This window comes from Mustela lutreola, chromosome 10, assembly GCF_030435805.1.
Source record: "Mustela lutreola isolate mMusLut2 chromosome 10, mMusLut2.pri, whole genome shotgun sequence".
NCBI classification, from domain to species: Eukaryota; Metazoa; Chordata; class Mammalia; order Carnivora; family Mustelidae; genus Mustela; species Mustela lutreola.
Genome location: NC_081299.1, coordinates 3,988,118 through 4,009,401, shown reverse-complemented (window position 1 = coordinate 4,009,401; position 21,284 = coordinate 3,988,118). Strand labels below are relative to the sequence as shown.

At 53.1% G+C, this 21,284-nt stretch overlaps 1 protein-coding gene across 2 annotated transcripts in view; it reads left to right on the top strand.

Moving 5' to 3' along the window:
* Nucleotides 1-1,924: 1,924 nt before the first annotated feature.
* Nucleotides 1,925-21,284, top strand: part of ACOT7 (acyl-CoA thioesterase 7) — a 94,722-nt gene continuing 75,362 nt past the window's right edge. The window contains exon 1 of one of the 2 annotated variants that reach the window (XM_059135155.1): nt 1,925-2,128. In XM_059135155.1, the coding sequence (XP_058991138.1) occupies nt 1,971-2,128 (158 nt within the window). In that variant the 5' untranslated portion in view covers nt 1,925-1,970. Of the gene's footprint in view, nt 2,129-15,681; nt 16,032-21,284 lie in introns of those variants that run through there. The other variant, XM_059135154.1, reaches the window with a different exon arrangement.

Here is a 21,284-nt window from a genome sequence, read left to right as displayed (position 1 = left end):
ATGGGACCGGGAGCAGAGGACGGAGGATGTATATATAAACAGCTCTTCTAAGAAGTTTTGCTGAAAGGGACAGAAATGACCCCACAGCTTCAGGAGAAAGGAAAAAATCTCAGAGTGGCAAGGTGGGGACTGATCGGTGAGGGCGCAGTGGAAATCCATCGGCACTGTAGTAAAGCCAGTTTGTGAAGTTTTTGCTGAGGGACTGTCCCCCACCCCTGACCTTGAACATCACACCCCCCACCCCCTGACCTTGAACATCGGCCAAGTGCATAAACAACTGGCAATCATTGACAAGTGGTTATTCCCGGAGCAGTCTGCTCTGCAGAACCGGGACACAGACTATGTTCCCTGGCTCCCTCTGCTACTGGACGAGCTGTCACATGGAGAAGGTTGACAGACACTGTCTTGGGCCAAAGCAGAGCCACACCCTTTCCCAAAGGTACAGATGTTGCCCCAGATCTTCCCATTCCCCTCTGGGGGGACCATTCAGCCCCATTCCCTGGTCTAGGAATTCCATTCAGCATGTGGTCATGACCAGGCTTTTTGTGTCCCATTTGTCTCGCGATCAGATATAGAGCTTTTTGAAGAACAAAAATGTATCCAACCTGGTGGGAATGTTCCCACCTGTACACACAGGGCAGGGCCCTTGTAAATCCTTGTTCTATTGCACTGAGGGCCTGGGAAGAGCTGTCTGGAGAAACGACATTTGAGTAGGAAAGGTGAGAACAAAAGAGAAAGAAAGGCCCTGATTATTAAGGAGGTAGGCCCCTTACTTTCATTACCTCATTTCTCGCGGAAAGTCAGGAAGGTATTACTCTCAATTAAGAGATAAGGAAATTGCTTTGGCTAAGACTAAAGCTGGCTCTTGCTCCTAGGTTCCCATCCTAAGAAATCCATCCCCTTTGGGACCCATCAGAGGAAGAGGTGGTGGTTAACTAGGGTTAAAAACAAAATTTCTAGTGCAATAATCACCCCCCCCCCCCGCCCCGGGCCCCGCCCTCTCCAGTGCAATAATCTTAGATCACAGATGGGATCTGGGCTCCCTCCATGGTCAGGGAAGGCCAGACCGACCAGGATGAGGCAGGCACGAGTCCTTCATAGCTATTTAGTTTGGAATAAATAGGTTTTCAAATTTCACCGAAGAGCTCGAGTTCTGTGGGTTTCATTTGATTTCTAAAAATCTGACTACAAAAGCGATTTATGTTCATTGTAACAAATCTGGAGAAAGGCGAATCTAACACTGGGTAAACAGCTCTCGGTAATTCTGGCAAGGCAATCACCCTTCCCCTTCTTGGGGGATTTTGGGCGTATTTTGTGACCCCGACTTGACCTGGGCCCCACGGCGGAGCATAGGGCATGCAACGTCACAGAGCAGCATCTCTAGGGTTCCTACTGCAGCATGCACGCCCCCAGGCCAAAGCTCCACGCCCCAGGAGGGTCCTCCTGCAGGAACCCCGCGGCGGTTTGGAGCCGGCGGTGTACAGAGATGCCCAGCTCAGCTCCGCGGCGGCCGGCTCCCGGCCCGGGGCTCCGCGCACCCACGTGCCTCGCGGCACCGCACACGGCAGCTCGGCCGTAAAGGCTCTTTTACGGGAAACCGCCTCCAGTTTCCTGTCATGGCTGATACGAGAAGGCGACACCCGGACGCGGACCCCCGCAGGCCGCTCTGCCGCACGCCGGCCGCCTCGCGGGGCGCTGTGACCCGCAACGGCCGGGCGCGGACGGCGGGAACGCCCCGCACGAACACGCGCCGCGTGGGGCGACGCTGATCCACGCAGCCGCCCCCCCCTCGGCGCCGCCCAACAGCCGCCGAACCTTCTGGAAGCGGCGCCCCACGGCGCCCCGCCGCAGCCAGAACCGGACGCCGGGGGAGCCGGCGGCAGCTCGGGGGGCGGGGCGTCTGGGGGCGGGGCCGGCGCAGGAGTCCGCGTTCGATTCGTCGCCGGCGCCTAGACCCCGCCCCCGGCGCCATGGCCCCGCCTCCTCCCTCCCCCTCCATGGCGCCGCCCGGGCTCATTCATTCCGCGCCAGGCCTGCCAGACACCTGCGCTCTCCTTCAGCCGCTCGCGGTCGCCGCCGGCATGTCAGGCCCCGCCGCCGAGACCCCGTCCGCCATCCAGATCTGCCGGTAAGCGGGGCGCGCGGCGCGGTGGGCGGCCAGGACGCCGAGTCAGCGCGCGGGCCCGCCCCGGCCCGCGCCCCTCCGCGGCCTCCCCCCACCGCCGCCGCCCCAGCCGGGTGCCGGGCCCCGCTTCTCCGGCTCGCCGCCCGCCCGCCGCGGCCGGGATGCGCCTCGGACTCCGCAGCGCCGGCGGCCCCTGGCGTATCCCGGGGACGGCGCGGCGCGGCGGCCACGCAGGCCGTTTGCGGGAGGAATCCGCGCGGCGCCCTTCCGGGCGGGGTCGGTGCGCATCCCCCGCGCCGCGCGCCCCGCCCGTGCCGGAGCGCGCTGGAGCCCCTACCCGGCTCCCGTTGAGCCCCCCTAATTCGAGGGCGTTCTCCGGGCGGTGGCGCCTCGCCCACCGCATCCCCCCAGAGGTGGGGCGCGGATAACCAGCTCGCCCGGCGAGCCCCCGGGTGGGTACCCGAGTGGGCGGGGGCTGCAGGGGAGCATTCCTTTCAGTGTGAAGCCTCGGGTTTCGCGGAGAGCCGGTGTTAAGTGGAAGAGCGGAAAATCCCCTTCCCTGCTGACGGTTTACTGCTCCGTGGAGCCTGGAAGCATCTCACACAATGGGGCGCAGGGTTGTTCTTCGCAGCGGACCACCCCTACCTTCCTCCACGGGCCCGAGGTAGATAGCAGCCCCCCGGGAAGCCGGAGACCCTGAGCTGGCTTATTTCCCGCTGGAGCGCGGAGGGCAGCCTCAAGGTTACTCTCATCCCTTTGGGCAGAATCAGAAACGGAGCGCCCTGGTATTTGGGGAGGAGCTGAGTAAGGGCAAGAAGTGTGGGAAGGCCGCGCTAGGACCGGGCCTGCAGCGGGGCTGTCCTGCCTGGTGCGCGCTAGGAACGAGCTGCTTCCTGGTGTGGGGCTGGTTCCTGAGGTTTGGAGGTTGGGCATCACACTGAACTTGGGTCCCAGCCAGATCGGTTTCCTGTGGATGTTGACATCTCTCTGGAAAAGGCAGTGGCTGGGTGTGTGCTGGAAGTGCTGCATGCACAGGGTGCCTCGACTCCGTCTCACTTCTGACCCAGTCAGAAGCCTTTTCTGACCTCAAGGTCAGTTTTGAGTTTTCTAGGAAGAGGAGACTTGTAAGGAGAACCTTGCTGTGCTCCCTTTGGTATCGGCTGTGTGGCGGTCATGGCCACACCAACTCCCAAGCTCCAGGGCAAAAATAACAGAAGTAACTGAGTTGGGTAAAGGACGGGCCTGGTGTCAGGGCCCTGGATCAGGCTCTGCCTTGTATTGGCCAAGTGACCTTGGCATTCAGCATTTGCACAGAGGGCTTGTGTATCTCTGGATTCATTCGGTTTGCCCAACTTTCCTGGGAGGGGGGATGGCAGGGGTCTCACCACTGTGAAGAGAGGAAGGAAATTGGAGTAGGAAATTGAGGCTCTTGCCAATGTCTCGGTAAGGTCATCCAGCCACAAGAGCCTGAGGGCAGCCCCTGCCAGGTTGTATGTGTCCAGACCCGTGGATTTTCCACTACATCCCTCCCCCCCATAAAAGAAGATACCGATTTCAAGCTACACATCTGTGTGTGTGCTTTCTGTTACCTTGGGTGTGTACGGCGCTGGTTCTGGCATATTTACAATTGCGCATTTTCTTGGAATGGCCTTGGGACAGGTGGGCAGAATGCTTGGCTGAGGTGAGTGGCAGGTGCCTAGCTCAGCTGCCAAAGGGAGTTGGGGCAGGGCTGTGAAGAGGGCCATGGTCACAAGGGTTTGGCCCAGAGAAGCTCCAGGACACTGGAGAGTGGGCATACCAGGGCAGGGAGCCCTTTAAGGACATCTGAGCTGATACCCTGCGTTGAAAGAGGAGCCTCCTGGCTTGGGACAGCCAAGCCTGTGAATTTAACGAGTTTCACTGGACACCTCCAGGGAGCCAAGTGGCACGGAGGGACACTGACCGACATATGGAACATTTGGTCCCCAGCTTCAGGGGTTCACAGTCCAGCAGGGAAGGATGCCAGAACCCCCACTCTACCAGATCATTAAGAGTGGTCACATGCTCTCGGTTTGGAAGGCGGTTTTGAAGGGATGGGGCGCTAAAGGTTGGGGAGGCAATGGTTAGAACCAACTCCGCAGCCCAATGAGGAAAAAATGTAATCTGCCAACTAAACATTAGCATTACTTAAGTGAATGCTGCCTCCACCCCGTTTGGAAGCTGCCTGACCTTCCAGTGTCCCATTTTTCTCCTGGGTGGTTCTGAGTGTTAAAGAAAGTGTATCTAGGGGCACCTGGGTGGCTCAGTGGTTAAAGCCTCTGCCTTCGGCTCAGGTCATGATCTCAGGGTCCTGGGATCGAGCCTCACATCGGGCTCTCTGCTCAGCAGGGGAGCCTGCCTCCTCCTCCTCTCTCTCTCTGCCTGCCTCTCTGCCTACTTGTGATCTGTCTGTCAAATAAATAAAAAAAATCTTAAAAAAAAAAAAAAAAGTGTATCTAGTTAGTGCCTGTTGGAATGGCTGGCACCTTGTAAGTAAATGGAAGCTCTTTGTGTCCCAAAGTGGGACACTGGCTCAGGAGGCCGAGGGGCCTGAATTTGAATCCTAGCTCGGCCTCTTATAGGTGAGTGGCCTTAGGCATGTTCCTTAACCTCGCTGGGCCTCAGCTCTCTTCTTTGCGAACAGGAGATGATAATGCCTGCTCTAGGGATTAAAATCCTTGGCGCAGTCCTGGGCAGTTATAAAAGTGAGCTCACAAGGGGAATGTGAGCTCACAAAGAGAACAGTTCACCTTTGAGAACCTGAACTTTGGACAGTCAGGCCACTGTGCGGTGCTGTCTCCTCCTCTTTCTGACCCAGCCCTATGATGCAGGTGCCCCGGGCAGCGGTTAAAATCTCAGAAGAGCATGTCTCCTTTGGTTATTTTGGTTTATTTCCCTTGGCTTAAGTAATGTTAATGTTTAGTTAGCAATTTACATTTTTCCTTGTTGGGACTCAGAGTTCTAGAACATCAGATCTGGAAGGGCCCTTAGAAGCTCTCCAGTCCAGCTCTGTCATGTGACTGGGAAAATGGGGCCCTCAGAGGTTAAGGTCTTGGTCAAGGACAGACCTTGGGCCTTGACCAGGAGCTGAAGGCTATTGGCGGATTATTCCCTGCCAGTGTCCCTGTTGCTGTGGTTTCCCTCCTGCTTTCCAAGCCGAAGTTTATATTTGGTTGTGAGGCTTATTCATGGCATCAGTGTGGGCCCCTAGCAGAAGCCCCCGAGTGTGTGTTGAAATAAAGTTGAAGGACATGTCATATAACAGGTTGTGGGGAGAATAGGGCTTTGTGGGACGCTGATGGAAATCCTCTATGTCTGCATTGTCCAATATGGTAGCCATAGTCACTGGCCTCTGAGTGCCTGAAATGTGGCCACACAGGGTGGGGGGACTGCATTTTTAATTGCATTCATTTAAATATAAACCTACATAGTCCTGTGACTGGTGGCTACATTATGGGACAGTGTAGTATGGTAGAGGCATGTAGAAACTGGGAATTATGGCAGGCCTGGGAGAGGAAGGATTTCCTCAGGCTTCAGAAGCGCCCTGGGAACTGCAGTTGGCTCTCAAAACGCGTAGCTAATGGGGGCGGACCTTGGTTCGGACTTTGCCCAGGGCAGGTGATCTAGGAGTCATTTATTTGTAGGTAAGTGTGTGAGGTCTGAATGGGGTTTTTTGTTTGCATGCTCTTAGATGCAAATCTGCCCGGAAATGTCTTGAGGTTAGGGACTGACATTGTTCACAGCTGTGCTGAGAATGCCTTGAGTAGTGCTTGGCCTCTAGGAGATACGACTTCTGGTAGATCTGGCATCAAGGAGCCAAAATGTTGGTGGAAAGGACCTGAATTCTAGTGTGTTAACAGGTTAACATTTTTCCCCTTGGACTCGATCTTTGGGTCTATAGTGGAATTAATAAAAACATCGAATCTGATTTACAGAAGCCATACCCTGAGCTAATGTTCTGGAACATTCTATAGAACAATGAATACACAGTGCTGACTCCCTTCTTGCTAGGACAGGGAGGCCCTGGAAAAAGGTGCAGCCATTGCAGCCCAAGGAGCCTCTGGTTGAGTAGGCTGTTGCTCACGCCACCGCCCAGCCTCCCCCTGCAAGTGGGCCAGGCAACCTGGCATCGCCCTGGATTTGGCACCACAGGCCACCAGCTCCCTGGCTTCGGTCGGGCCGGAAGTTGCTTTCTCCTGTTAACCTTAAAAAGAAAGCTGCCAGTTATTTTACCAGAAAGAAAAAGGGGGAGGTTACTCAGGAACTGCCGGGCAAGGAGGCTTAGGGCAAAAGCACGGGCAAAGCCTGGGAACAAAGGAGAGGGACGCTCTTTTATATGGGAGGGGGCGTTCCCGAGCCCTTAGGAACAAGAAGCCTATTGGAGCGAACCGGGAGTGCAGAGTATAGTGGCTTCTCATTGGCCGACGTGTGACAGTCCCCCACTGGCTGGGCTGTTGCCAGGGGAAGGGGAAAGCTTTCTTCCTCGTGCTGGGGCGGGCGCAGCAGAGCTAAAGCTGGTGCCCTGCGGAGCTGCCTTCCCCGCGGCCCTGCAGGCGCCGCGGCGCCGCGGCGTGTGGGAGCTCCCCCTGCCGGCGCCCTGACGCCACTCCACCCGCCACTCCACCGGTCTCCTTGGACGGACCTTCACTGCGCTGGGGCTCGTGCAGGGGGGCCCCGCCCGGAGGGACTGCCCTGTGTGCCTCCAGGCCCCCTGCGTCTCCCTGCCAGAGGTGTCCCGGGGAGGGGGATGCATTAGAAGGTCACCCGTCCCACGGACCACCTGCATCCCAGTAACTGAGGAAGCCTCTTACAAATGCACATATTCCGCATGCACATTACACTTAAGTAGAAAAATCAACAAAATGCAGATTTTAAAACATTAACGAGATACTTGGGGGGAACTTGGCTAGTCCTTTGAAACTTAAAAGATACTAAGGAATTTCCCGTGTGTTTAAGGTGAGGTCTCTGTAGTTCTGCTTTTTAAAAAAACGACCTTATAAGGTATGATGTACACAATGAACCATACCTATTTTAAGCGCACTGCTCACAGAATTCGAGATGTGCACCCCCAGAATTACCACCACCACTGTGACACAGCGTTTCCATCACCCCCAGCGGCCTTCCCAGCCCCAAACCCTGGTAAACAGGTCTGCTTTCTATCACTCTGGTTTCTGCCTTTTCTAGAATTTCGCATGGGTGCCATTATGCACCTGGCACTCTGCTTGTGAGCGCCACCTGCCGAGTGTGTGTCGTTCTTTCTTCTCACTGTCCAGTTGTGCTACCTGCACTTTGTTTCCCGCCAGTCTGGGAACACCTGGGGTCTTTCCAGCTGTTGGTGATTGTGAAGACAGTTCACACATGTGGATCTCAAAACTTTTAGTACGCCACTGGTGAATCCTGAACACACACTTGGTATTCAATGTTATATTTTAGGTGAGATCATTGTTTTGTGGTTCTACTTTTTAAAAATTAATTAATTTGACAAAGAGACACAGTGAGAGAGGGAACCAAGCAGGGGGAGTGGGAGAGAGAGAAGCAGGCTTCCTGCTAAGCAGGGAGCCCGATGCGGGGCTGGATCCCAGGACCCTGGGATCATGACCTGAGCCAAGAGCAGACAATTAAGACTGAGCCACCCAGGCACTCCTGTGGTTCTATTTTTAGAAGGAGTCTTTCTGGTTTAGAGGGAATGCTGAGATATTTACAAATGCTAAGCTGTGATGTCTGAGATTTGTTTAAACTCCTCCAGAACTGGGGAGTGGGTGGGAACAGAGAGGAAACCGATCATCTGAAACCAGAGTTGACCAGTGGGGCTGTTTAGTGGGGACTCGGGTTCATTTCCTTCTCTCTGCTCTTGTAAGTGATGTTTTCCACAATAAAGAATAAAAAGATGTGGGCACCTGGGTAACTCAGTTGGCTAAGTGTTCGACTCTTGGTTTCCGCTCAGGCGGTAATGTCAGGGTCCCGGGATGGAGCCCTCAGTCGGGCTCTGTGCTCAGCGGGCAGTCTGCTGGAGATTTTCTCCCTCTCCCCCTGCTTGCACTCCTTCTCTCTCTAAAATAATTAAAAAAATTTTTTTTTTTATTTGAGAGAGCACAAACGGGGAGAGGGAGAAGCAGGCTCCCCACTGGCAGAGAACCCGATGTGGGACTCAGTCCTAAGACCCCAAAGGTAGACACTCAACCAACTGAGCCACGCAGGTCCCCAGTAAATAAAATCTTTAAAAAAGAAAAGGAATGAAAAGACCAACAGCCTCTTGAGTCTCTACTCCAGACCTACTGGTTTTGCATCTTGGAGATCTGGGGCGCAGAAATCTGTGGCCCACCAGTGCTCCAGCAGAGCTGGTGAGCCACTGTCTGAAGTAGGGATGGGAATTTTCCACTGCTGTTCTTGTGTCCGCTTTCCTCAGCCACCCCGCTGCCAGAACCCGTGCGCTAGTTGGCAGCCTCCCAGCCCTCCTGACACCTGCCCTGCAGGGACCCTTACCGCCCAGTGGAGCTGTTCACCCCTGCCGGAGGCCGGGTCTGGCCTGATGGGTGGTAGAGGCTTCCAGGTCCTGGAGATGAGAATCTGGGCCATGTTGCTCAGAGTCCCACCCATGTCCTGTTAACTTTAAAAAGGAAAGTTATTTTATCAGCAAAACTGGGTTTATTCAGGAAAATCAGAATTGCAATTCAGGACACACAAGCTATGGAAAGACCATAAGCAAGTCCAACAGACAAAGGAGAGGAACATTATTTTATGGAGAAGAAGGCGGAAGTCTGGAGGGGTGGTACTGAATGAGAGCTAAGTGGTGATGGTCTCTCATTGGCTGAGCCACAGGAATAGTTGTTTTTTTTTAGAAAATTCAATGTACATCTTTTCCTGTTGGGGTCCTTTAGCTGATGATTCTTTCCTGTTGACGATTCTTGTCTGGGAGTCTGTAATTGGCAGTGTTTCCTGGAACTGACATTGAATGGCATGATCCCCCTTCTAGCCTGCTGACTTTGGGTTTTACCTTATTAATTTTCATGCCACTTTTGTTTTGTTTTGTTTGGGGGGCAGGGGCAGAGGGAGAGGGAGAGAGAATCTCATGTGAGCTTCACACCCAGTGCAGAGCCTGATGCAGGGGTCTGTCTCATAATCCTGAGATCATGACCTGAGCTGAAATTCGGAGTCGATCGCTAACTGACTGAGCCACCCATGTGCCCCCATTGTTTTTAAAAGAGGTTTATTTATTTATGTAGTTATTAGAAAGAGAGAGAGCGCGAGAAAATGCTTGAGCAGGGGAGGAGCAAAGGGAGCGAATCCTCAGATGGGGACTCTGCACAGTGCAGAGCCCAATTCAGGGCTTGATCCCAGGACCCTGAGATCTTAAAATGAGCTGAAATCAAGTCAGATGCTTAACTGACTGAGCCACCCAGTACCCCTCTTTTGTTTTGTTTTGTTTTTGGTCAAGCTCTGATGGAGAGTCAGGCCTCCTTATTTAAGATTTTATTTATTTATTTCACAGAGAGTGAGAGGCTGCACAAGCAGGGGAAAGACAGAGGGAGATGGAGAAGCAAGCTCCCCGCTGAGCAGGGAGCCTGACACAAGGCTCCATCCCAGGACCCTGGGACCATGACCTGAGCCGAAGGCAGACGCTCACCCTCCTGAGCCCCCTAGATGTGCCCTCCCTCATTCAGTGGCTTCATCTCTCAGTGCCAGGAAGGACCATTCCCGGTTGTCATGTCCTACATTGGAGGGGGAAGCACATGGCAGTTGGAAACCACTTAAGGCCACATTTGAGTAACGAAGGTTAGGAGTGTGGATTCTCAGGCACTTCCTATCTCTACTACATCTTATCAAGACTGTAGTGTTGGAGATCATCTCCTTCCTGGTACGTCATTTTTACGAAAGTCTGACCCACAATCAAACCACACAACTGGAAATATTTATGCAACAGAAGAAGTAACATAACAATTCCAGATTGTGTGGTGGTTCTGTACCAGGACTCGAGGTCTGGAAGTGCCTCCTGAAAGTCTCCACTGAGACAGGTGAGGAGCGCAGGATGGATGGTGCACAGCACCGGGACAGGCTGAAGGAACCCAGGACATTGGGGAAGACACGGTGCAGCATGAAGCAATAGCACACGAGCTTTCTGCAAAAATAGTAAAATTTCAAAGGTGTATTAAAATAGTACTGTTGGGGCCCCTGGGTGGCTCAGTGGGTTAAGCCTCTGCCTTTGGCTCAGGTCATGATCCCGGGGTCCAGGGATGGAGCCTTGCATCGGGCTCCCTGCTCAGCGGGAAGCCGGCTTCTCTCCCCCTGCCACCCGGCTTGTGTTCCTTCTCTCGCTGTCTCTCTCTGTCAAATAAAATCTTTAAAAACAAAACCAAACCCAAAAACCCACTATTATTATCTAAAAGAACAGTTTGCAAAAACAAATGTTATCCAATAAGACAGCCTGTAAGGTTGCAAAATTAGAGACCGTGAATTTGGATAAGAACTCAGAGTCAAGGGGTGCCTGCGTGGCTCAGTGGGTTAAAGACTCTGCCTTCAGCTCAGGTCATGATCTCAGGGTCCTGGGATCAAGCCCCGCATCGCATTGGGCTTTCTGCTCAGTGGGGAGCCTGCTTCCTCCTCTCTCTCTGCCTGCCTCTCTGCCTACTTGTGATCTCTGTCTGTCAAATAAATAAATAAAATTAAAAAGAAAAGAACTCAGAGTCAAATAATAGTTCAGATGAAAGACTTTTGTGACTCCTGAACCTTTTAATCCTTCACAAAATGCAAGTGAGAAACTAATTTGTCACGGGATCATGATGAGGCTGGTTCTGAAAAAGGCCATAATAAAAAAAAAAGAAAGGTTTTCCCCTTTTCCAAGAGCCTGGGGAGATGGGGATGAGGGCATTTTCTTTCCATGAAAGTGACAGTAGAGGCAGACAGCGTGGAGAAGGCTTCTAGGCCTGGCTTGGACTGCTCAGGGAAGCTGTGTTGTCATGTCATCGACTTCACGGCCTGGAAGCCTGTGCTTTTGGTCACCAGCTGGTCAGGCTTAGGTGCTTCACCTAGATGTGTCCTGTTGGAGTTTGGTGGCACAGGGCTGGTGAGCAGTGCCTGGGAAGGGCATTTCCAGTGAGGCTGATGAGTCTTTGTGGAGGTGTGTCTCCCAACAGACGAAATCTCAGGTTACAAGGTCTGTGTCTCCTGGGAATGAATGGTGAAAAGGTTGGTCTACGAAACATGGTTATTTTTTATTTTTATGTTTTAAAAAGATTTTGTTCATTTATTTGAGAGAAAGAGAGGAGCATGAGTGGGGTGAGGGGCAGAAGGAAAAGCACTCTCCGTGGGCCTCAACCTGAGCCAAAGGCGGACACTCAAATGACTGAGCCACCCAGGCACCCCTATTTTAAATTCTTAAAAATATATTATTTTTAAAGTAATCTCTACACCCAGTGGGGGCTTGAACCCACAACCCCGAGATCAAGAGTTACACACACCACCGACTGAGCCAGCCGGGTGCCCTGTACCAAAGCCTGGTTATTTTGGTTTTTTTTAAAGATTTTATTTATTTATTTATTTGACAGAGAGAAATCACAAATAGACGGAGAGGCAGGCAGAGAGAGAGAGAGGGAAGCAGGCTCCCCGCTGAGCAGAGAGCCCGATGCGGGACTCGATCCCAGGACCCCGAGACCATGACCCGAGCTGAAGGCAGCGGCTCAACCCACTGAGCCACCCAGGCGCCCATTTTTTTTTTTTTAAAAGATTTTATTTATTTATTTGATAGAGGTCACAAGTAGGCAGAGAGGCAGGCAGAGAGAGGGAGAAGCAGACTCCCTGCTGAGCAGAGAGCCTGATGCGGGACTGGATCCCAGGATCACGACCTGAGTCCAAGGCAGAGGCTTTAACCCACTGAGCCACCCAGGCGCCCCAAGCCTGGTTATTTTTAACAGATGCAGTTAGGACTTTAAAAAAATATTGTGAAGCATCTCCTTTTGTCAACTACAGATGACAGGAGGCAGGGCCCAGGGCACCGGATGTCCTGCTACTTAGCTCCACGGCTGCGAGGCTGCAATTTCCAAAGGGGTCAGTCGGAGATTCGGAAGGACCAAGAGCCGTGCTTTCGGCCACGATGTCTGGAAGGTCTCTACAGCTTTTGCCACCTGAATCTTCATAATGCCTTTCATGTGTTTCACTTACCTTGAGGATTGACCTTGAGGAGTGTGCGTAGTATTCTGAAACTAGCCAAAGAGCACAGACTCGTCGAGGCACCTGACCGTTAAAATGGGTTTCTTGATCACTGTGACGTTTGACAGGAGTTACTCAGGTGGGGGCATTCTTTTGAACAGAATTTTTCTTTTTAAGATTTTGTTTATTTGAGAGAGCAGAAGCAGGGGGAGGGGTAGAGGGAGAAGCAGACCCCGTAGAGCAGAGAGCCCAACGTGGGACTCGATCCCAGGACTCCAGGATCATGACCTGAGCCGAAGGCAGACACTTAACGGACTGAGCCCCCCAGGCATCCTATTGAACAGAAGTTTAACCACAGAAGCAGCAGGGGCCTGCCTATAAGGGAAGGGCTCAAGCCAGTGAGAAAATACACGAACTGTGACTACCACATCTTGTTGTGTTTGTACAACCCATACACGTGAAGGGGTTTCCGCAGACTGTACTTCGGACAGGTGTGTGAAGTAAGCCCTGTTTGCAGCCTTGTTGATATTTCTCCCCCCTACCAAATTTCTCCGCTAATTATTCATGAACACTATAATTTTGTCAGTAAACTCGTGTACAGAGGTAAGTAGTGGGAATTTTAGAACTTCCGGTAGGCTCAGTTTGTTTTTGGGTCCAAACCAGAGTTCTGTCTTTTCATTGAGCCAACAATGATTAGACTTCCAGTACTGTTTTTCCTTCTCGGGGGCCAATTATTGGGTTATCGCCTGTCAATTTTTCCATATTATCATTTGTTGCGGACCACAGCAGGGATTTGTCTCTGGGTTTCCTTGACTGCCTCATTTTTGGCAGAAATATCAGTGAGGTGGTTTCCTTTGGTCTCCAAGGAATTGCATCTGAATGTCCACGAGCCTTAAATCTAAATCGTAGCCAGAACAGCCAGCGAAAGTGTGGCATCTGATAAGTTTTGGCAATGGGAGCCAATTTTTTTTTTTTAAATAATTAACACATTCAATGTTTCTATTTATTTATTTAAAAGATTTTATTTATTTACTTGACAGAGATCACAAGTAGGCAGAGAGGCAGAGAGAGAGGAGGAAGCAGGCTCCCTGCTGAGCAGAGAGCCCGATGTGGGGCTTGATCCCAGGACCCTGGGATCATGACCTGAGCCAAAAGCAGAGGCTTTAACCCACTGAGACACCCAAGTGCCCCAATGGGAGCCATTTTTAATGCTATTCCCATTCCAGGTAAGGAAACCAGACCGCTAACCAGCATTCCAAGGTCATGAGCCATGGTGTGTGGGCTGTCGGTATAAATACACGTGATTTTACCCTGGTCTGGTGTCACCATGCAGGGATGTTAAAGGGGACCCTGCGAACATCTCCTCAGTGCTCTGCACTAACAGGGCAGTTGGTAGCAGGAATGGCTGTGAGGCAAGGGGGATTTTCCTGGCCACAGGATCTGGTGATTGGCTCTATACCCCGTGGGGCCATGCTGGTCCCCGTGTTTTTGCGGTTGTGTACTCTTAAGATGTTCCCTTCACTCTCATTTACACAGAGGAGAAAACGAAATTCATAATTAAGATGTCTGAGGCCGGGGTCTTATTAGGCTCTTCCTTTTTTTTTTTTAAAGATTTTTATTTATTTATTTGACAGAGAGATCACAAGTAGGCAGAGAGGCAGGCAGAGAGAAAGAGAGGAGGAAGCAGTCTCCCTGCTGAGCAGAGAGCCCAACTCGGGGCTCGATCCCAGGACCCGGAGATCACGACCCGATCCAAAGGCAGAGGCCCAGCCCACTGAGCCACCCAGGCACCCCTAGGCTTTTCCTTAGAGTCCCTAACGTTGTATGTTCCTGCTCTTTCACCTTTACAATTTTTATTTCTATATTTACAGTAGCTCTGTGTGCCCAACGTAGGCCTTGAACTCATGTCCCCAAGATCAAGAGCCACACATTCTGTTGACTCAGCCAGCCAGGAACCCTAGATTTTCCCTTTTCTTACTAAAGCATGTAGACATTGAACCACAAGACTGGCCAACCAGTACAAAACCTGTACAAAACCAGCCAGTACAAAACCAGTACAAAGCAATTACAAAAACCTTGTAATTGGTTTTCAGTTTTGGGGAGTTGAAGAACGCTACCTGGGTTCTAATGCAGTTCTTGTTCTGAGATCAGGTTTCCTAGTATCAAACCAGATTTGAGCAAACTGCAATTTTTCTTTGAGGATTTTATGTCTCTTTAAGGTCAAAAGCATTAAGAAGCGGATGCCATCTTCTTGGGAAGAGGTTTGAGAAGGGCAGTGGAAAAGCAAGTCATCTACATGTTATAAGTAGAGGCCACAGACAATTTTTATATCATCCACATTAGCTTTAAAGATTTGTGAAAAGTAAGGACCATCTGTAAAACCCTGAGTGATTCAGACGTACTTCCGTTCTTCCCAAGTGAATGCAAAAGGATAATCAGCTTTCCTTATTGCCTGGAATACTGAAGAAACACTGCGTAGGTCAAGGGCAGCCTTCTCTGGGAACGGATGTCGGTGGCGCACAGGGCGGGGGCAACCGGGTGCAGAGATGATGTTGTTCGCAGGTCCTGCACAGGAACAGCAATCCAGGGAGGCCTCCCTCTCAGTTTTGACAGTCTCAGAGCCCTGGCTGTCCAGTTTAGTTTTGAGAACATAAGTTCGGGGGATCAAAGAGCCCCCCCATCATGGCCACTGACCATAGTTTTTAAACATAAAGCCAACTACGGTCCCAGAGATGGGGGCCTCTCTGCCTACTTGTGATCTCTCTGTCAATTAAATAAATTCTTTTAAAAAAATAAATGAAAATCAAAAAGTCACTTATTTTGTCAGCATACGGGGGGTTTATTCGGGTAAGCGGAGAATTGCCGTTCGGGACAGGCAAGCTGTGACAAAGCCGGGGCAAGCCCCACAGCCCGGAGAGGAGCGGTACGTCCCGGGAAGGGGGAAGCCAGTCGGTGAGCGAGAGCTCGAGCTCGGGGTCACGACGGCTTCTCATCGGCTGAGGGGCGGGGGCGGGGCGGGTCCCCTCGTCGCCGAAGACGCCCGCGCACCTGGTTCCGCGGAAGCCCCCCCGCCGCGCTGGCTCCCGGTGGGGGTTCCGCCGGCGACCGCACCTGGTTCCGCGGAAGCCCCCCGCCGCGCTGGCTCCCGGTGGGGGTTCCGCCGGCGACCGCACCTGGTTCCGCGGAAGCCCCCCGCCGCGCTGGCTCCCGGTGGGGGTTCGTGGGCCGCTTCCCCGCCGCCTCCCGGCCCACCTAATGCGTTCTTCCTCGGGAACCGCCCGCCGCCGGCCCCTCGTCGCCCTCCCTCTGCTGCTCAGCGAAGAGCCAAGCCGGTGACTCCAGGCGGAGTCATGCGTTCCTTGCATCACTGCGGCTGCAGGGAGGCATCGGGAGACGCTTCCGGAAGGAGAACCGCGGGGCTGAGTGTGGCCGGCGGAGGGGCCGCCCCAGGAGGAGGCGGCCCGGAGCGGGGGACCTGCGTCCTGTAGGGAGGGCTCTGGGGGCAGGCCCGCCGGGAGTCCGGGCCGAGGCTGCTAATGGGCCTGCTGCCGGCAGCGGGGCCGACTTCCCGCTGCATGAAGCTGCTTGTCTGCGCTGTCCGCCTCCGAGGGCTCGCCAAGCCGGCGGCCGCGTGGGAGCATCTGGGGCCCAGGAGCTCCCCCAGTGCCGGGCAGAGATGCTGGGCTTCCACGAAGGCTGCTGAAAGCAGGTCTGGTCTGCTGTCTCGACCGTGTGTCACCGCAAGGTAGGATGACAGGGACATCTCTGTGCCCACAGCGGTGGCGGCGCTCTGCTGTCCGCGCCTCGGGCGACTGAGCCTTGGCCACACGACGCAGGATCTGCTGTGAATAGAATTAGAGCTGCGTGTTCAGCTGCCTGGGGGCGCGGCCCTCTGGAGGGAGACCGAGCAGGTTTCCCGGCCAGGGACCCGTCGAAGCCTGTCGGGCTTTGTCGGAGGCGGAGGCTTTCAGGAACGGCAGGTTCTGGGCTCTGGGTGGCTGACAAATCTGAAGGCTTGAGGCAGCCGTGGAGTTAAAGCACCACTCCTAACAGTGCTGCTCCTCACCCCTGGGCACACGCTGCCAGGAGTCTGCGCACCTGTGCCTTCTGCTGTCCCCTGGGGCAGGGGTCAAGCTGTGATTTCGGCCCCTTAGGCTTGCACGGGGCAGGGGGAGCTATCCTGGGCTCGTTGTCAGCAGCGTGACCCTGTGCTGCTGTCCCTGGCCTTCCCGTGTTGATTTCAAACTTTGTAGAGCCTTTGTCCGGTGGGTGCAGTGGGTGTACCGCCCCTCCCGGTGTGTACCAGCTTTACTGGCATGTAACCTGGGTTCCGTGTGGCTCATCTCCGGAGTGCACACTTTCACCAGCAAAAATGGGGTTACTGGGGAAAACCAGAGAATGGCAGCTGGGGACTAGCGAGCTGCGGTGAACCCTCCGCAAGTCGGCAGAACAAAGACGTTGCTTTTATAGAGGGACTTTATAGAGGGACGGGGAGCCGGGAGGGCTGTTGTAAACTAGAAGCCCGTTGGAGCAAACCGGGAGTTGGAAGTGTCGTGGCTTCTCATTGGCTGCATCGCCTCGCGGGCGGGGCCCTTGCTGGAGCCGGAGAGCCTGCCTTCCTCCTGCCGGGGTGGTCCAGCGGGAGAGCTGTAGTGGGGACCTGCCGGGGTCTCTCTTCCTGGTGGGCTGCGAGGGACCAGTTGTAAGGTTTGAGAGCGCCCTCTGCTGCCCTCCCGACTCTGTGCTCAATGAGGCTTTTATTTTTTAATAATTTAAATTTTTATTAACTTATTCATCTACCCAATCTCTATTCTTTACCTATTGGTTTGTCTCTTCTGGACATTCCAAATAAGCAGAATCATGCAATATGCTGTTTTCTGTTTGGCTGCTCTCACGGAGCATCCTGTTTCCAGGGGTCACCTGGGCTGGAGCAGGCGTCCGTGCTGCCTCCGTAACTCACTGCAGGGTCCATACCACCCTTTGTGTATGCATTCATCAGTTGGTGGACATTTGCTGGGCTCCCACCGTCTAGCTATCATGTATAACTTTGCTGTGCACATTCCTGTCCGAGTTTTTGTGTGCATATGTTTTTTCTCAAGTGTATACCTAGTGTGGCTTAATAAGATACCTATTTGATCTTTGTCCCTGAGTTCTGGCACAGACTTCCCAAAACACTTGAAATTTCCTTTGTGACAGTCTGTCTTTGGTATGTGAATGAGGTGGTTATCGGGATGGGAGTCTGTTAGCTTCAGAATGGGGGCTGGTAGCCAGGATGACCCAGGCAGGGCTAGAGGGTTGGAACCTTCTGCCCCACCGCCTGCCTGGAGCCAGGGGAGGGAGCGCTGGAAGTTGAGTTAATCACCAGTGTCTCCATAATGGACCTTTATGAAAATCCCCAACAGTGGAGTTCAGACATCTCCGGGGTTGCTGGACACCTGGATGTGCATCAAGGGTGGTGTGGCTGAGTCCCACCCCATGCTTGACTTGTGCATCTTTTTCATTTGACTGTGCCTCAGCTGTATCCTTTATAACAAACCAGTAAATGTGAATATAGCTTTTGCCTGAGTTTGTGAGCTGCTCCAGTAAATTATCCAACTGGAGGAGGTTTTTGTGGGAACCCCAATTTCTAGAGCGATTTTGTCAGAAGTATAGCTGGCATTGAAGTGGGGACAGACCTGAGCCCTTGAACCTGGGGCCTGAGCTAACCCCGGGCTGTTTGCGTCAGAACTGCCCTGAATCGTAGGCCCCCCAGCTAGGAAAACAGCCCCCTCACACCGGGTGTCAGAGGTGGTGTGAGAAAACCAGCCCATCTGGGAGAGTGGGGTTGCTGGGTCATAGGGTTTCTCTAGGCGGAAACTTCCGACGAGCCACTAGTGTGTTTTCCAGCGTGGCTGCCTCACTGTTTTGTCCCCTCCTCCAGCAGTGCGGCGGGGTGGGGGGAGTCCCTGCTTCCTCCTCAGTGCTGCCTCTGACCCCGGCTGCCTCTTGGGTTACAGCCGCCCTGGCTGAGTGGGTGTGGAGTGGCATCTCCCTGTGGCCTTGATTTGGTTTCTCTGATGACTGATGACATAACTTTTTGTACCGATTTTGTGAGCTTCGCAGACAGTGTACATCTTGGTCTGTTCAGTTTCTTTCCTCATTTTTCACTGGGCTTCTTTGTCTTATTCTTGAGTGGTTAGAGTTCCTTCCAGATTCTAGATCCAAGTCTCTTCTCAGATGCATGGTTTGCAAAAATTTTTGTCTGTCCAGTGGGTTGTCTCGCCACTTTGGATGCTATGCCTTCAAGCACAGAAGTTTTGGATTTTGATGTAATCCAATTCATGTTTTTTATTTTCTGACTGCTTGTGCTTTTTGCTCTCAGATCCAGCAAATGGCTGCCAGGTCCAGGGTCACGGAGGGTTACCCGTGTGTCCTCTCTCAAGATTTCCGCAGTCTCAGCTCTTTTAGGGCTTTACCTGTTTTGAGTTCTTCCTCATAGATGGTGTGAGGTAAGGGTCCAGCTTTGTTCTTTTGATGTGGACACGCCTCTTTCTTCAGAAGGGGACAGTCTCTGTGAGTCCGAGGTCCTCGTCGGCCTCCCAGGGTGAAGCCACAAACCAGACCCACACCCCTGGCTCGCCCCTGACCCTGAGGACAGAAGCAAAGGGGCACCAGGGGCAAAAGTGCCCTACAGAACGTGGGGTGTTGGTCACCCACGTGGTTTCATTTCAGCAGTGGGCCGGGCCTCTGTTCCTGCATCCGTTTCCCACTTCACCTCCCAGAACACCAACAGGCCCCCTTCTGGTCTTTCCGCCCTTCCTACTTCGCCACCCTCCTGTCCCTGCAGCGGTGTGCTGTCCCCACCTATCCCCCACCTATCGGGAGGCTGTCTGTAGTAGTCATGACCTTGAATGTGCCCCACGGCCCAGCAAGAACGTTTAACGGGGCATCAGGTGCATCAGGGAAATCAGAATTTTAATCCAAATGGGGGAGGTCGTGTTCGCCCTGGGAGGTGAAGTACAGGGAGAAAGAATTGCTTTTGTACAAGTAGGCCCCCCCCATGTGGAGCAGAGCCTCCTAACAGCTGACAGAGGGGAGCCGCACCCACAGTCTGAGCCACTGCCCTGGCTCCCGTCTGCACCCTTCATGCCCACTCAGCCCTCAGCCCCGGGGGGCAGAGGGGCTCCCTGTTTTACAGGTAGGGAATTTGAGGGCAGGAGGGGCCTGCCTGCGGTCAGCACAGGGAACACTGGAACTCAGGTCTCTTGACACCGAGTTGGTATGTCTCATCACCTGCTCAAGGGAGGTGATGGGGAGAGCTCTGATCCACCAGCCGCCCAGACACGGCCTGGTGCCCCGACTTTGGTTTATGAGTGGGGAGGATTAAAAGTCAAAGGCAGGATTTGTCTCCTCCCAAACTCAGCACAAGACTGAGAGGTTCTCTGAGCCTCAGGGAAATGTGTGGCTCATGGCACAAAGGCCAGGGTGTTGCTCATCCTGGGACAGGGAGAAGCCCTGGCTGAAGTATCTGTCCCCCGAAGATTTGTCTGGTGGGTCTGAGAGGGGCTTCTGGTGTATGTGCCGCGCGGCCACTCAGGGAATGGGGTGCTGGGGAATGCTTCAGAGGTGTTTTCTGATTCCTCAGCCTGTGTCCTGGCCTCCCTTGGCACACCCCAGCCGTCTGCAGGTCCCTGTGACATGGTCACTGGCCCCGCTCTCCACCGGTTGAAAGTCCCTGGGCTTCCAATTCCAGTCTCTTCTCGAGCCGCCTAAATATTTCATGACCCTCTGGGCCCTTAGCAGGTGGGAATCTCAGCCTTGTAACCGATCAGGGTGAGTGAGGGCGGGTGGCCGTCATTTTCCGTAAATGCCACGCTTGGTCTGTGCTTCTGGGCTGTACTCAGGTGTGCCTTTGGAATCCAGAGCTTTGACGGATGAAATGCTTTCTGGAGCCTGGCAGTGTCTCAGGAAACCAGATCTCGTTGGGTCAATACTCAGTCTCTCTGAATGACTGGCTGACACTCCCCCGTGCCCCGTCATGTCGTGTGCCTGATAAACATCAGGACCTGAGAGGTGGGGACACCCACAAGCCAGCCCAAAGTTGCCTGATTAACCTATGGCATCTGAAACCTGTTTCTAATACTCTTCCTTTTAATTGAGGTGTAGTGGATGCAGAGTATTAGATTAGTTTCCGATGTGCGGCAAGTGAGCTGACATTTACGTGCATCGCGCAGTGCTTGCCGGAAGTGTAGGTGCTGTTGCCCGCAGTCATCACGATGTTTTGGCTGTATCCCCTGTGCCGTGCTTTACGCCCCTGTGACTGGCTTCATTTATAAATGGACGTTTGTACCTCTTCTTCCCCTTACCTGTCCCCCCCGCCCCACTACTTAGTTCTCTGTATTTACCAGTCTGTTCTATTTGGTTTGGTTTGGTTCTTTAGATCCACATTAAAGTAAAACACGGTATTTGTCTTTGATTTATTTCACTTAGCATGATACCCTCTATCCAGGTCCACCCATGTCACAAATGGCAAGATTTTTTCCTCTTTGTTAATGGCTGAGTAATATTCCTTTGTGTTGGCACGTGGGGGGGTTGTGTAACACATCTTCATCCATTCCTCTGTTGACGAACACTTACTTCTGAATCTTGGCTGTTGTAAAAAATGCTGAATTGAATATCAGGGTGCACATAGCTCTTTGAATCAGTGTTTTCATTTTCTTCCGGTAAATGCGCAGAAGTGGAACCGCTAGATTGTGCGGTATTCTTCCCTCTTGCCTTCTCTCCTTCCTTCCTAAGATTTTATTTATTTGCCAGAGAGAGAAAGCGAGAGAGAGCAAGTGGCAGGCAGAGGGAGAAGCAGGACCCCGCGATCATCGCCTGAGCGAGCTGAGGGCAGATGCTTACCCGACCGAGCCACCCAGGCGCCCCTTGTGTGGTATTTCTACTTGAAAGCTGTGGAAAACGGCTGCCACCGATGTCTCAGCGGAGCGCAGCCTTGCTCGTGCGTGGTGCTGGTGGC